The 15147-nt window shown below is 37.4% G+C and overlaps 1 protein-coding gene across 1 annotated transcript; it reads left to right on the plus strand.

The window, feature by feature from the left end:
• The first annotated feature begins 951 nt into the window (after positions 1–951).
• LOC137617379 (vitellogenin-like) lies at positions 952–11451 on the plus strand. Its single transcript, XM_068347401.1, has 15 exons — positions 952–1045; positions 1354–1596; positions 1714–1904; positions 2067–3161; positions 3459–3615; positions 3744–5378; positions 5527–5772; positions 6028–6191; positions 6305–6906; positions 7029–7410; positions 7783–8472; positions 8579–9106; positions 9221–9584; positions 9910–10187; positions 10304–11451. The coding sequence occupies exons 1-15, from the start codon at positions 994–996 to the stop codon at positions 11306–11308; spliced, it is 7632 nt and encodes a 2543-aa protein (XP_068203502.1). The 5' UTR covers positions 952–993; the 3' UTR covers positions 11309–11451.
• The last annotated feature ends 3696 nt before the right edge of the window (positions 11452–15147 follow it).

A 15147-nucleotide genomic window follows, 5' to 3' on the forward strand; every position in this document is an offset into this window, starting at 1 on the left:
ATGATAATAATAATCCTCATCTACTGTGGGTAGTTAATAATATCTAGGCCACAAATGAAATAAATAGAAAAGCTTTAGTAAATGAACACATTAATAGGTTTTCCCGGTGAAAGAACCTGTATTTCCCCCCTATTTCCATATATACTTTTACTCAATGTCAAAAGAGCTTTAATTACTAAATGTTGCCAGAAATACTGTTCAGTCACAATTTAGGTAATTCGAGATGTATACGATAAACCTTAAAAAATGTTCAAAACTTGCAGTCATTATCCTAAACACTTCTTCGCATCTAACTTTTTCATGGAATCTGTTCAACACTGATGGATACTGACTCCTCTTTGAACCTTCAACTAAGGTTTAATGCTTTTGATTTGGCTTGTCTTTCTTTTTCTAAAATATTACCTGGGATTAAAGTATGAGTAATAAGTAATGAATAATTCAATGAGTAATGAGTAATTCAAATAAGAAAGCCTATTTTGATCAATATCACGAGCAACTTCTTGATTCTTGTTCTTTCTCTTTCCATACAAGCGTTTCATTTGGAGAACGATTGCTTAGTGGAAAATTAATTTTTTTTTTTTTTTTGGATGTTTTGCCCTTTGAGATAGAAGTATAAGCTATGACAATAACAATAATGAAAAAAATTAACTGTTCAAACAAAATTAATTATTATATCAAATATCTTTTGTCTTAAAAATCAATTTCTGGAACATTATTGCAATCCTAGACTAGCAGATCCTGTCTACCTTATGGTATTCTTCAAACAAAACGTCAAATAAAAGCTTATAGAAAATAACAAGAAGAGTTATCACCATGATTAAACCCAGACACACTTCACAAAAGGGCTGAGTGTGCCAACCCAAGATAAAAATTTCTCTCTTCTTATCTGATTATCAACGTGACCGATAAAATGCCAGAGGTCCCAGGCAGTATAAAAGCGTCTCCCACAAGGAGAATAATCAGAAGTTGTGGTGCTCTCAGCCTGCTGACACCATGACCTACTCAGCCTTATTTGTGTTCGCCATCTTGGCGGCTGCTTCAGCTGGTAATTATTCTCTATTATTCACCACTGTGCAATTAGTCTTAACCATAAACAAAATTCATTCATTTTGAGCTGCTTACTATGTATTTGTTCTAAGAACTAGACCTCACTAAATTAAATTGTATATGTAGCCTAAACCTTTTTTAAATATATTTTCTGCCTGTTTGAAAAATGAATGTTTACTCATAATTAGAGCTAGAAACTCGAATCGTTAATTTTGTACATTCTCATGATTTACCTTTTGAGATTTAAGAGATACTCCTCATTATACCAGGATGCATGTGTCACCTCCACAATTATACTTTTTCTAGCTCCTTGGCCATCAACCACTAACCTATGCTCAAGAGAATGTCCAGTTGCCGGATCTCCCAAACTCTTTTACGCACCAGAGAAGACCTACGTGTATTCGTACACAGGGAAGTCTAGGATTAACCTCAAAGATGTTGAAGGAGCCAATACAGACATAGAATGGCGCTCTCAGGTTGAGCTTTCCTGGCTCTCTCCCTGTGACATGGCCATCACGATGAAGAATCCCTCTATGGGAGGTGGCTCAGGTAAATATCCAAGTCCTCATTCTAAAATTTAACGTGCATTTATCACACAAATTCTGAAAAAAATAAACACTTAGCTTTAGCGACCAGGTGTTATTGTAGGTTACTTACATTTTTCAGGGTCTTCTGAAGCTAGATTCCTCGAGAGGTACCCCTTGGTCGTGTCTATCATCGATGGACGGGTGATGGAGTCCTGTGCCCATCCTGATGATGATGTTTGGTCTGTCAACATGAAAAAAGGAATTGCATCTGCTTTCCAGAACACTTTGCCTTCCAACTCCTCTATCAACACGGGTCTGAACTTTACAGAGGTAAGTAGTCTGATTGGTATTAGTAAATATAACAACAGTAAAATATTGTTATATAAATCATGACAGTAACATATATAATTAAATATGATTCTATGAAGGAAAAAATGGTATCTATAGTATAAATTTAAGGCTATTAATCTTTACTATTTCTGTTTTATACAGACTGATATCATCGGTAACTGTTCAACTATGTATGAGGTGAAAAATGAAGGAGAGAAGGTTGTTGTGATGAAAATGAAAAACCATCGGTTCTGCCAAGATCATTTTATCAACCGAGCTGAGTCAACAAAAGCTTGGCTAAAGGCTCCTTTGCCTATGGAAGAATCCTTTTCAGAATGCAAACAAGAAATTACAAAAGGTGTTTACACCAGCATCAGTTGTAAAGACAAGAACATCATCCGACCAGCCTATGGTTCTTATAAGTACATAGAAGCTGTCCAAGAATCAACTTTACGATTTGAGTCAAAAACCGACAACGTTCCACCAGCAGTTTCTCACCTCCCTAGTCGCTTTATCAGAAAGACTCTTCGCTACGACCAGCATACAATGAAGAAGGACCCATCAATGGTAGCCAAGCTAGATGCAATGCTCAAAGAGGTGTGTCAAAAGATGAAGCATGGAGTTCAAGAAGATACAGCATCTTATTTGGCTAAAGCCTTACAATATATGCGCCGAGTACCTGAAGAAGCAATCCCACAAACTCTGGAGAAGATCCGTGGTGGACAGATCTGTGAACAACGTCAAAAGCTTGAAAGTATGTTCTTAGATGGATTAGCTTTTGTTTACGAATCTGGAGCAGTTAAGGTTATGGTTCAAGAGTTGGTTTCTGGAAAGGCTACTGGAGGACGAGCTGCTCTTTATACTGCTTCAATGTACTTCATGCCCCGACCATGTATTCACTCTATTGAAGCTTTGAAACCTCTATTTGAACAGTACCAACGTTTCCCAAGGACCACTTTAGCTGGTGCATCCATGGTGCATACTTATTGCAGGCAAAATCCCAAATGCCAAGAAAAAGCACCTGTTCGTCAGTTGGCTGAGACTCTAAGCACCAAGGTAGGACAAGTTTGCACTCCTTCACCAAATGAACAAACTAGAAACCAGGCTCTCGTGTTACTCAAATCTTTCGGAAATATGGGTGTGATGAATTCAGAAATGGCTCGACCAATCATGCAGTGCATAGAAAATTCAGAAGCTGACCAAGGTATTCGCATCGCTGCCACACAAGCCTTCAGAAACGTTCGCTGTACCCCAGAAGTAAGTCCAATCTGAATTTAACAGCAAAGAGGAAACTATCATATATTAAATTACTAAATCAAATTAGCCACAATTTAGTATTGGTTTTAGAGTACCCTATAATTATTTCAAAGTAATGTAGCTTTTCTTTCTTTGGAGTACAAAATAGTTTTCACCAATGTTGACTAACCTGTCTTATTATATCAGAGTATTGTAAAAAAAAAAAAGCAAATTCTCATGATGTTGCTAAGTTTTAACATTCATAGGTAAAGCGCATAATTTTTATTTAATCCTCTCTCTCATAATGTTTTTTTACAGATACATCCAGCAATCAAACAGCTGATTAATGTTGTACTTGATCCAAGAAAGAAAACTGAAGTTCGTATTGGATCATATTTAGCAGCAGTCAAATGTGCCAAATATGAAGATCTAAAGATGATTACAGACAAAATTGCTATTGCAGAAAATACTCAGGGTAAGTTTATGTTTGTCAATTCTGAACCAAAAATTAACCTGTTGATAAAATTTCTTGCGCACTTCTTATTGACTTTCCTTGAAATATAGAACTGGTAATGAATGTTAATTTAACGTTCATCTTTGCAGTGAGGAGTTTCATCTTAAGTCATCTGCAGAATGTCCGTGAATCAACTGCTTCTTTTAAGGGAAATCTCAAAAATATGCTTGAAACCATAGTCCTGCCATCTAACTTCACCAAGGACTGGCGAAAGATCTCTCGCAATGTTGACCTATCATACTATGCCCCAACCTTTGGTGTAGGTGCTGGTATGGAGTCTAATCTCATCTATGCTCCAGGATCCTTCATTCCCCGCTCAGTTAACCTTAATCTTACCGGAGCCCTTGGAGCAACACCTTTCAATATTGGAGAGATTGGAGCACGATTTGAAGGAATTGAATCAATCATAGAAGAAATGTTTGGCCCAGAAAGTTACCTAAGGAAAACCTCATCAAGACAGATTCTCCGTGATCTCTCATCAAATATTGAAGAAACATTCAACAAGATAAACGAACGGTTACAAGGCTCTTTCAGGCAAAGGAGGTCTATTGATTTGTCACAGATCTCTCATCTCTTTGATAAATTATATGGAAACAGACATATGCAGAAAGCAGACTTCTATGCTCGCATTAATAATCAGGAAATGGCCTTTGGATCTTTAATGGGAAATATGAAAAATATCAAAATGGAAGAACTTATCAATAACATGTTTGATAGTTTTGACGACATGATTAATAGAGCTGCAGAAAACAACCTGGATACAGTACGGGCAGCTCAGCTTTACCTTGATTATCATTTGCCTACAATGCAAGGATTACCTCTCAAAATGAAACTAGAGGGAACTGCTATGGTTGGTCTTAAGATGGAATCTCGCGTCAGGGGACTAATGTCCGGCACTCCTGGTGTCATGAAATTCTACCCAAGTCTATCAACTCAAATTGATGCCTTTATTGGCTATGACTGCCATATTGTTCGAACTGGAATCAAAATGAGGAATCGTATTTCAACAAATGTTGGAACTAACATTAATGCCAAATACACATCGGGTGAAGGCTTTGAGGTAACATTAGAGATACCAGAGAAAATGGAATTATTGAATATGAGGAGTGAAATCTACTTCATGAAGAGAGTAATGGGTCAAGAAGAGACCAAAATCAATCCTTCATCTGTACGAAGCACACGATTCCAATCTCGGTCTTGTGTAATGAAACTGGAACCAATGCTAGGACTTAAACTTTGTTACGATGTCAACATGCCAAATATTTTCCGCAGTGAAGGTCTTCCTCTTGGTCCACCTGCTAACATCCAAGTGTTCTTAGAAAAGGCCGACTCGGGTATGAGAGGAATCCGTGTAATGGGTAGAGAAGAAAACATTGGAGGAAAGAGAGTAATAAAGATTGAGCTCGAAACTCCAGGATCTTCCTCACCAAGGAAATGCAATGCTCTTATTTCCTCTACTAATGAAGGAGAGGCAAAGAAAATCTCTGCAACGTTTGAATCAGAGCGTTTAGGAGGTATCAAGATCCAGATGACCAGAAAGTGGACTCAATCAGAAAAACAACTAGAGATGATTGCTTATTTCAGTGAAAGCAGACAGTACAATCCTAGTACAAAGGGTATTGAAGCTAAGTTCTTGATGATTGGAGAAGGAGAAGAAGCTAAATTGGATATGGCACTGCAGACATTAGCTGCAGTTAGGGAACGTGTCCAACTCAACTTTGAAGGTATTCATTACATATGATAATCATTGCTACTAACATAACATATAAAAAATGACATAAAATTTGCATATATATGTGATAACTTTGTTGAATTGTTGAAATATTTCAAAAAGCTATATATGTATATCTATCTTTGTAACTCTTTCAACAGCTAGCGCAGATATGTGTTACATTGAGGGATCCATAATTCCTTATCCAAGAAGGCTGCGCAAGTTTGAAACAAACCTTGCATTCCGACAATGGCACTTGGTCTCTTTTGTAAGGAAGGAAAGTGAATCACAGTACAAGTCAGAACTCAAGTTTGGTCAGAAAGGAAATGTGAAGGTTGAAATGACTGCCACCCATGTCATGGAAGGAAGCTCATTCATGGATATGGCACTGAAAACTAATCTTGAAGGTTTGTGCAATATCAAGGTTGTTGATTTTGCTTTTGAGATGGTCCATCTAGCATTAACTTATTTCCTTTCTGCTAAGTATTGGAACAAATTTTCTTTACAAAGATTTTAAATGAATACCTAGAATAATAGCTATAAATATATTCGATTATTTGTAGTTTTCTAAATATTTCTTTATCATAGGAAAGGTGTTCTTGCCTGTTTATTTTTTTCAAACTGGTAAAAGAACTTAATTTCCATATCTTTTTCTTTTTTAGCTAAAATTGGAAGCGCCAGATATAAGAAAAACCTTGTTTTATACAATCAAGAAAGTAAAAAGGGAGTTGTATTACAAGTGGTCTCCCAAGGAGAAAGTGCAAAGGTTATCGAAGTCGAGATGATGTTGATGCGGTCTGGAGAAACACACCATTTGAAGTTATTAGTGAGTATATTTTTTTTCTTTTTCTTTTGGGTGATCATAATAAAATTCACTTTTATAAGACAACAATAAGTTGAACGCTTGTCTATGAAACTAATTGACTATTCTTCTTCTAGCTTGATATGCCAGCACACATGAAGAAAATGATGCTTCAAGCTTCTGCAGCAGGTCAAGGAAGTTCTCAGTATCAAGTTAAAGCAGTTGCTAAACATGGAGAAAGTCCTATTCTCCAAGTAGAAGGACCACTCACAGCTATGATCTCTTCTAGAAACACTCAGTTTAAGACTGAAATGAGGGTTGTTTTACTTCGTTTCCAACCCTATACAGTCTCGACTTCCCTTGTATTAATGCATGGAAAGCAGGCCTTCACATTTGAGCTAAAGAGCAGAGAAGAACGTCTTATTGCTACAGAATGGAACATGGCAACTCAAGATGGAAAAGAAACAAATGTGCAGTTTAAAATGATTGTCCCATCCATGGTAGAAAAGACCATGAATGTTATAGTTAGCGAGAAAGTTCTTCACCTCAGTTTTAATCAACTCATTATGCCAAAGAGCTCTTCTCCATTGAGGAGGAAAGGATTCTTTGATATTGATTTCGAAAGCAAGAGAGCAAATGCAGAATTAGCCTGGGATGCTGATCGTAACCCAAATAAGAAAATCAAGGCTGAAGTCAGACTGGTTAATCCATTAGCAACTCTACGAGACTGTGTTATCCAGTAAGTTCTTAATGTTACACTTTTACAGTGAAGTTTTTAGTATCAATAACTATCATGCATAATCCTATATTAATGTCCTGTTTATATTAGGTAATATATTCTTGATATTTTTACTTTTATAGGGGTAACTGGATTTACTTAGAGAAACAGCATCAGTTCAAAGCTGAATTAAAGCTCAGCGATCCTCGTACTTGGTTTATTGGAAGGAACAACTTGATGCTAGAAGTTACTACTCCCAGCCAACAAATGTACAAAATGAATGCTATGGTAATGGTAGAGAAAGAGTCCTCAGGACCAAAAGTAGAGATAGAAGGAACTCTCAGGACACCCGAAAACAAAGAGTATAAGTGGAATTCCCAAACCTCTCTTGAATGCCGTGAAGGACCTCGCAACTGCAAAATGATGACCAAAGTAGATCTTAATGCTCCTGAAGGTCGACAGTCAAGAATGAACTTGGAAGCAATGCATCATTGGACTCCAACCCAAAGGGAAGCTCATCTAAAGGTAAACTATTACTTATATTTAAGATAGATTTGACACTTTTTATTGGTACTCTTCATAACTGAACAATACAGGAAAAAGCTTAATTTTCAATTCTTTTTTATACTGCCTTGTATAATGAACAATTTACGTCCTGATATTACATGACTTTTTTTATAGAAATTTTTTTTATTGTCTAATGAAAAATTGAATATAGTCCTTTTTTTAATTCATTGATAGACTCAATATATAAAGTAAGTCCATAGCAATGTAAAGAAGTCCTTTAAAATATTTTTTCTTGATAACCATATATTCACAGCTAAATAATTATCAAGAAGTTTAAAAAAAGATTTCTGTAAGCAATTCAGTGATAACAAGAATATTAATAATTTGCAGATTGACATTTCCTGCCCATCACTCCAACAACCAATAAGGACCCAACTTCAGATGAATAATCAACAAGGTGAATACAGTACTAAGTGGGTCATTGAAATGGGCTCTCCTGCAAATGGTGCTATGTATAAGCTAAAACTTTCTCCTGAGGGTGGAGTTCAAGGATTTGAAGTAGAACTCAACCTCAAACAAGTATCTGAACTTATGAAGGCATTGGAACATCTCCTATCCTCTACCTCATCATCCATGACATCTATGGCAGCACATTCTTCTGCCCTTTATCGTGCTCACTTCAAGAACCATGAACGTCATTCTCTTTCATTGTTACTCATGTCACCTTCTCGCACAATGGAGGGAGAATGCAAGTGTAATGACTGTACTGGCACACCCTGTTCTGACTGCCACTGTAGGTTCATTCCTCACAAGGGTATGAGTAGTGCAAAGTATGAAATTGCATTACGCCAATCTCACTCCGACTGGAATAGAGAGTCTAGATTTGAAGGACGTATCAGTCATCCTAGTCTAGAGAGGGACCGTCGAATGGATATTCAACTTCGAAGAGATGAACAGAAGGTCACAGGAACTGTAGAATTAGATATTTTCCAGAAACCAGAAGATAAGATTATTGGAAAATTGGAATCCAGCATCTTTGCTAAAAACACTGTCGTCGTTGAAGCACAACTTTCAGGAAAGGTGTGTTATACAAACTATATTATTTCTTAAGTCTCCTATATAAATAAAGAAATATTCTTCTACTAAAACTATATTCTTATTTCAATTCATAAAATTTATATTTCAGGTACTCAAAGTTCAGCCCAAAGTAATTGTAAGAGCTGCCCGTGGTCCTGGTAATTATGGATTTGATATTAAATTCCACAAGACTCACTCTTCTCCTACTTCTTTCTTGATGTCAGGAAGAATAGATGTGAGGTCTGGCAGAAATGCTGCTATTTCTTTCATGGTGAAGAATGAAAATCAAAAGGCTGTAGACATTGCTCTAGCACTGCATCCTCATCAGAGTTCTTCTTGCTATGGAGTAAGAGCTGAAGGCAAGGCTATGACCTCTCTTATTGGAACTTATGATATTTATTCTGAACTTTGCAAACCAGCATTTATAGAAATGACCACAAGGAAGCATGGAAGTGACAAAATGCATGTAACCAAGATTGGTATGAAAGGAATGAAGGATTTCAACCTCTGCATCTCAGAAGCCAACCCAGAAACCATGGAGAAAAGGCCAATCGGCATGGCTCGTTTGATGCTTACTTCTCCCTCAATGATGAAGCTGGAAACTAAGTATGAAGGTGAAAAGCTGCATCAAATCAAGGTATGATCAAATATATTTTCCTAATATAAACAATAATTCTAAGCTTCCAATTTCTTAGTTAAATATGAAAAAAAGCATCAAGTACACCTTGTAGTGACATTCTATATTTTTCAGAGTGAACTTCAAGATATCTGGAGGAACCACATTTCATCTGCAGGCAACTGGATGGATTCTATGAGCACAGAGGTTTTAAAAGAGGGTTCTGGATCACCCTCTGCCCAAATGTCACTATTATGGCAGGAAATCAAGAATGAAGCCTCAAGAATCTATTCTGACTTAGAAAACGATTTAGTCATTCCTAGATTAGATAATATCAGAAAATGGACTCACAGTGACCTTGTCACTAACATTGCTGAAGGATGCTCAAAACTTTGGTCTCAGTATGCTCACTTCCAACAAACTTTATCCTCATCTGTATCCGACATGATGAGGACTCTTAAAGAACAATTTTCTGGCTTAACTAATGTCGTCAAGGAAGGTAGAGATAGACTTATCAGTTTTTCATATAATTGAAGTATTGTTGTAAATTTGTTCTAACAGATTTAAAAGGCATTAACTTGCATATATCAGTATATTTTGTGGTTAAAGTATGAAGAAAACTACATTTCTTCATTTGCCTCATATAAGGTATTTTGAATTAGGTTGGTGGGTTAGTACTGAAATTTATACTGTTTAAAATTTAAATGGAAGATTACACGGTAAAATTAAGAATAAAAAGATATAGAAAATTAAACTGCTTCATTGTGGAAACTTGTAGATAGGCTGGGAATAAAACCTGTGAAAATATATATATTTTTTCACAGTTGTGGTGGGAACTGCTCGCGGTATGAAGACTGGTGAAATGCCTCAGGAAATTCAACGCTGGTGGTCAGAGTTCCAAGAGAGTTCTGTCTATAGGAATGTAGAATCCGAATTTGAATCCCTTTGGAGGAACCACCAAGAGGAATACCAGGGATTGAAGCAGATTCTGAGCAAAATCAAGTCTACTCTCAGAAGGAATGTTGACATGCAGCGACGTAACATCATGCTTTATAAGAAATCCACACATATCGTTAACTGGATTGTCAACCATATGAATTTTGTAAGACCACTTGAATAATTGAAAAAAGAAATTGTGTTATACTTCAATATATAAACCAGCATCCTATTTATTAAGGGGGAAATTCTTTAATTATATTTTTTCCTTTTTTATTCTAGGATCACATGATGTTCAAGAGCATAGATATGTGGGTTAAGAATGTTGTACAACAAGCACTCTTCCTACCTGTTCAGATGGAAGGTCGTCACTTCCAGTTACAGCTACCTATTCGCCGACCAGTCCACTCACTTCCTCAAGCTTTGTCTTATGTATCAATGAATCCAGTTCCAGTCGTTGACCGTGCATTGTGGTGGTTGGAAGCCCTTATGCCAACTTCAGTTGATAACATTGTGTGGACTTACTACAAATTCCTCCCTCGTCATGCTCGTTATCTTTTACCACCTTTCAATCGTACAGCCATGGTTGTTGATGGAACCGAGATCCTTACATTTGATGGAGCAGTTCTACGAGTACCCCATTCTCCATGCAAAGTTTTGCTTGCACAGTACAAGACTCACTCCTTGATGATGGAAAATCAGAAGTCTGCTCCTTCCCCACACTTCATTATGAAGGCAGCTGGAGCTACAATGGAGGTCAAACCTGACTTTACCGTTACCGTAAATGGACGTCCTGTCAGTAGCCCAAGAGAGGTTCAAGGTGAAGTCGAGATTATCAAAGATCAGGAAAAGATCAAAGTGAGGACACCATTCATAACACTTCGTATTTACAGAATGAGCCACGCAGCATCAGTTGAAGTGTCTGGCTGGACATTTGGCAAAGTAGCTGGTCTTTTAGGCACCTATGATGGCGAGATGGGAAATGACTGGATGACTCCTCAAGGTACATGGGCACCTAATATGCAAGAACTTGTCAAGTCCTGGCAGGAAAATCAGCAGTGCCAGACCCCTCAAGTTGCTCCTGTAAGTCCCATGCAGGTTCCAGTGGTACATGCGCTTCACTGCCAAGCCCTCTTTGCAGTTCGATCACGATGCAATCCAGTCGTGCGCCCAGAGCCTTTCAGGAAGATGTGCTTTGCAAGCAGAAATGCCTGTCATGTTGCAAAGGCTTACCGTGCCATCTGCGAGACTAAAGGAATTAAAGAGGTCTTCCCTCTAGGATGCTAATTCTCTCGCTTTTCAGCAACACATGTCATAAATGACTCAGTAGGCTAGATAACCTGATTCTTAGCTTTTAAGGAACGCATGGAAAATACTGTATACAAAAAATAATGTGTATCTAAAAAAGATAATAAATATCAGCATTATAACAGAAATAATACCCTTTATTATCCTGATACCATTTGTTCATATATTAAGAATGTATCCTATTTTCTAAAAATACAATATTCTTCTAGGCTTTAAAGTTAATCAATATAGTCTTTAAGGTTAAATAATTAGAAATCACCAAAAAATCTACCAGCAAGGGCTGCTTATCTTACTTTGTAGGCTTTCAATTAACAATTGAGGTTATGTGTGTTACCGTACCATTTACATACTATTTCTTTTCAACATTTATCCCTCTCATCCACATATAACTATCAAGACCTTTACGATTCAGTACTTGTTTTTTCCTCGTCCAAAGAAAATGTTTGCGCCTTTAACTAGTAATGGAATTAAACAGTATACTTCAAGTTAAAAACTGAAAAAGTTACCTTACATAAAATCATTTATGTTATCCATTACTTTATGAGATTATGAAATTAGATGAAGAAAGATTACCTTCAAGTGTTCCTCCTATGTAAGGATCTAAAGGAAGAAATTACAATTATTTATGTCTAAAAGCTTTTTCACTACAAAACAATAGGCATAACTTTGACTATCCCTCGCATAATTCAAATAGATATCAATTATATCTCGTCTCCAACAGAAGGAAAGATCCGATTGAGACCGACATAGTAATTGCAATTGAGAAGTAATTGGGAACTTTCCTGGAGCCTGTAAGTAATTTGAGAAGGCAGTAGATAGTCCAATAGACCATTACTTTCTGTACAAGTAGGATTATTATAACTAGTAAAATACATCAACATCAACTGAATATACTCTAGATTATTTTCTATGTTCGTAGGTTCCTTCCTCAATAAAATAACCAGATAAGCGACAAAAGCTTATTTAGCAATTGGAGTGGGGCTTCGTATCATTCCACGATTTTGTTTCAAGCTTACTTATTGGATTTAGTACTTGAGATTAAGGACTATCATCAGCTTCATATTAATTGAGTAGAAAGAACTTGACCTATTACCTTCCTGGCACATCTTTAACTTCTCTAACTAATGCAACACTTAAAAGAGCAATCGGGTTTCTAACGCTAATTGACTTAAATAACATAGTCAGCTTACTTCAATGAACATCTTGTGTGTGGATGCACTCATGTTAGCAAGATGTTTAAATATAAAAATAAACTGATGCAGCATCAAAGATATGAAACTTTGTGGTAGATTGACTGAGTGAAATAGCTGACTGGGATTATCCCTGCCTTTCAGCTAGGCTCTGCACACCGGTTGTTGGATTTAAGGTAAAATCATAAAATTACTCTTTCTGTGAACTAAGGATAACAGGCTAAGGGGATCCAAAAGGTCTGCTTGCAGAGTAATATGCAGCTAATGCCTGGTCCATCCCATGTCTTAGCTTGTAAGATGGAGACAGGGTCTGAGTTCTAAGCATATATTGATACACTCGGACTCTTAAGACATTGTGTGACAGTGCACTGAACGGTTCCTCGCCTTTGCCGTTCATGAACAACATTGCAAGGGTATATCAAAATTAGAGTTTTATACTTGTGTGGCACGTCGGTTAAATAATTGAATCTGAATAGAATGTACTAAAAAGAAAGCTAATTTGAATATGGGTGGTACCTTATAATCTCCTAGTTAAATCGAATATTCCTCAGAATCTTGGTGTGTCCCACCCATTCTACAATATCTAGCAATTTAAGAATGGAATCAATCGAAGTAGAAGGAAGGCAAATTGACCAAAGTAGACTTAATTACGGTTCTAACTTAACATTTCATCTTCAACATGTTACAGAACCAGCCAGGTAAAGACTTAAATTTAAAGAAGACTGTACTGGTCCGATACTAAGAATAATGAAGCAAAATTTCAGCAACTTATGATTTTGAAGGTCTCCTTAGTACCACTATAAAAGCAAATATTCAATAAACTAATAGCCACCGATTTAGTGATTTTTGCACCAATCTACAAGATGATAACATACAGTTGTTATTGATGGGAACCACAGTGAGTACAGAAATGGGATATCTATTTTCTTCAGGGTAGTGTTCTTGGCTCATTACATTTCAAACTATATATGTTGTTTGGCCTAAAAAACAAACTCGTTGCATATGCAGATAATGCTAAACTCTTCAATTCCATATTCTGAATGTATATCTGGGGTTGCTGCATCCCTTAATACAGTTCAAGCTAAAATTAGTCGATTTATCTATTTACCAAGGCACTTCCCCCAATTTTGTGGGGTAGCCAACATCAAAACAAAGGAACAAAGGGGAACCTTTCCTCTCTCTCCGCTCCTCCCAGCTTGACGAGGGATTCAGCCGAGTTTAGCTGTTACTGCTAGGGTGCCACAGCCCACCCTCGCCCTTTGTCCGCCACAAAAGAAGTCTCATACTCTGAATCCCCTACTGCTGCCACCTCAGCGGTCACCAAGGTGACTGGAGGAAGCAGCAGGGCCTACTGTAACTGCGTCACAATCTCTCGCCATTCTTTCCTATTTCTGGCACCATCTCTATTGCCTCTCACATATCTATCCTCCTATCACCCAGAGATTTCTTCACTCCATCCATCCACCCAAACCTTGGTCTTCCTCTTGTACTTTTACCATCAACTCTTGCATTCATCACCTTCTTTAGCAGACAGCCACTTTCCATTCTCTCAAATTGGCCAAACCACCTCAACACATTCATGCCCACTCTAGCTGCTAACTAATTTCTTAAATCCGTTCCAACCTTCACTACATCGTTCCTAACCACATCTAATCGAGATACAACAGCCCTCCTCAGACACTTCATCTCAAACACATTAAATTTCTGTCTCTCCGTCACTTTCATTCCCCACAACTCGATCCATACATCACAGTTGGTACAATTACTTTGTCATACAGAACTCTCTTTACATTCATCCTTAACCCGCTTTTCTTTACCACTCCCTTCACTGCCCCCAACACTTTGCATCCTTCATTCACTCTCTGACGTACATCTGCTTCCATTCCACCATTTGCTACAACAACAGACCCCAAGTACTTGAACTGATCTACTTCAAGTAACTCTCCATTCAACATGATATTCAACCTCGCAACACCCTCCCTTCTCGTGCATCTCATTACCTCACTCTTACCCACATTAACTCTCAACATCCTTCTCTCACATACCATTCTGAACTCTTCCGAGTATGCAACCAGTACAGTATCATACGCAAACAACAACTAATTTATCTCGCATTCATGATCACACTTGTCTTATCAGTTTCAATCCTCGACCAAGTACTCGAGCATTCACCTCTCTCACCACTCTATCAACCAACAAACTGAACAAGAATGGCGACATTACATATCCCTGTCTCAGCCCCACTCTCACTAGAAACCACTCGCTCACTTCATTTCCTAACCTAACATTAGTAGACTGCGCAAATTATGAGGAGTGAAATTGAACCCTGACAAAGCCCCAAGTATGATTGATAGTAGGTCGAGGATAGTGGCTCCTCAACATCCCGCTCTCAGCAATGATAATGTTTCCTAGCTCTGTAAAACTCTTGAAATTTTGGGAGTGATTCTTGATAACAAACTTACTTTTGAGAAACACATATGGTCTCTTTCTTCAACTGCATTAACATTTGTCTTATTGAAAAAGTCTTAAGGATTTTGGTAATCAGTCTAATCTGAACAAGTGTTTTAATTCTTTTACTCTGTCTTCATTCGAGTACTGTTCTCCCGTCTGGTCTTCAGCTGTTGAATA

Source organism: Palaemon carinicauda, chromosome 23 (genome assembly GCF_036898095.1).
Source record: "Palaemon carinicauda isolate YSFRI2023 chromosome 23, ASM3689809v2, whole genome shotgun sequence".
Classification (NCBI taxonomy): Eukaryota; Metazoa; Arthropoda; class Malacostraca; order Decapoda; family Palaemonidae; genus Palaemon; species Palaemon carinicauda.

Excerpts from the sequence above, each read along its gene's own strand:
- LOC137617379 (XM_068347401.1), top strand. The coding sequence starts at position 994 with ATGACCTACTCAGCCTTATTTGTGTTCGCCATCTTGGCGGCTGCTTCA. Across the intron at positions 3,616-3,743 it reads TATTGCAGAAAATACTCAGG|TGAGGAGTTTCATCTTAAGT; the intron begins GTAAGTTTATGT and ends TCATCTTTGCAG. Across the intron at positions 10,188-10,303 it reads TTGTCAACCATATGAATTTT|GATCACATGATGTTCAAGAG; the intron begins GTAAGACCACTT and ends TTTTTATTCTAG.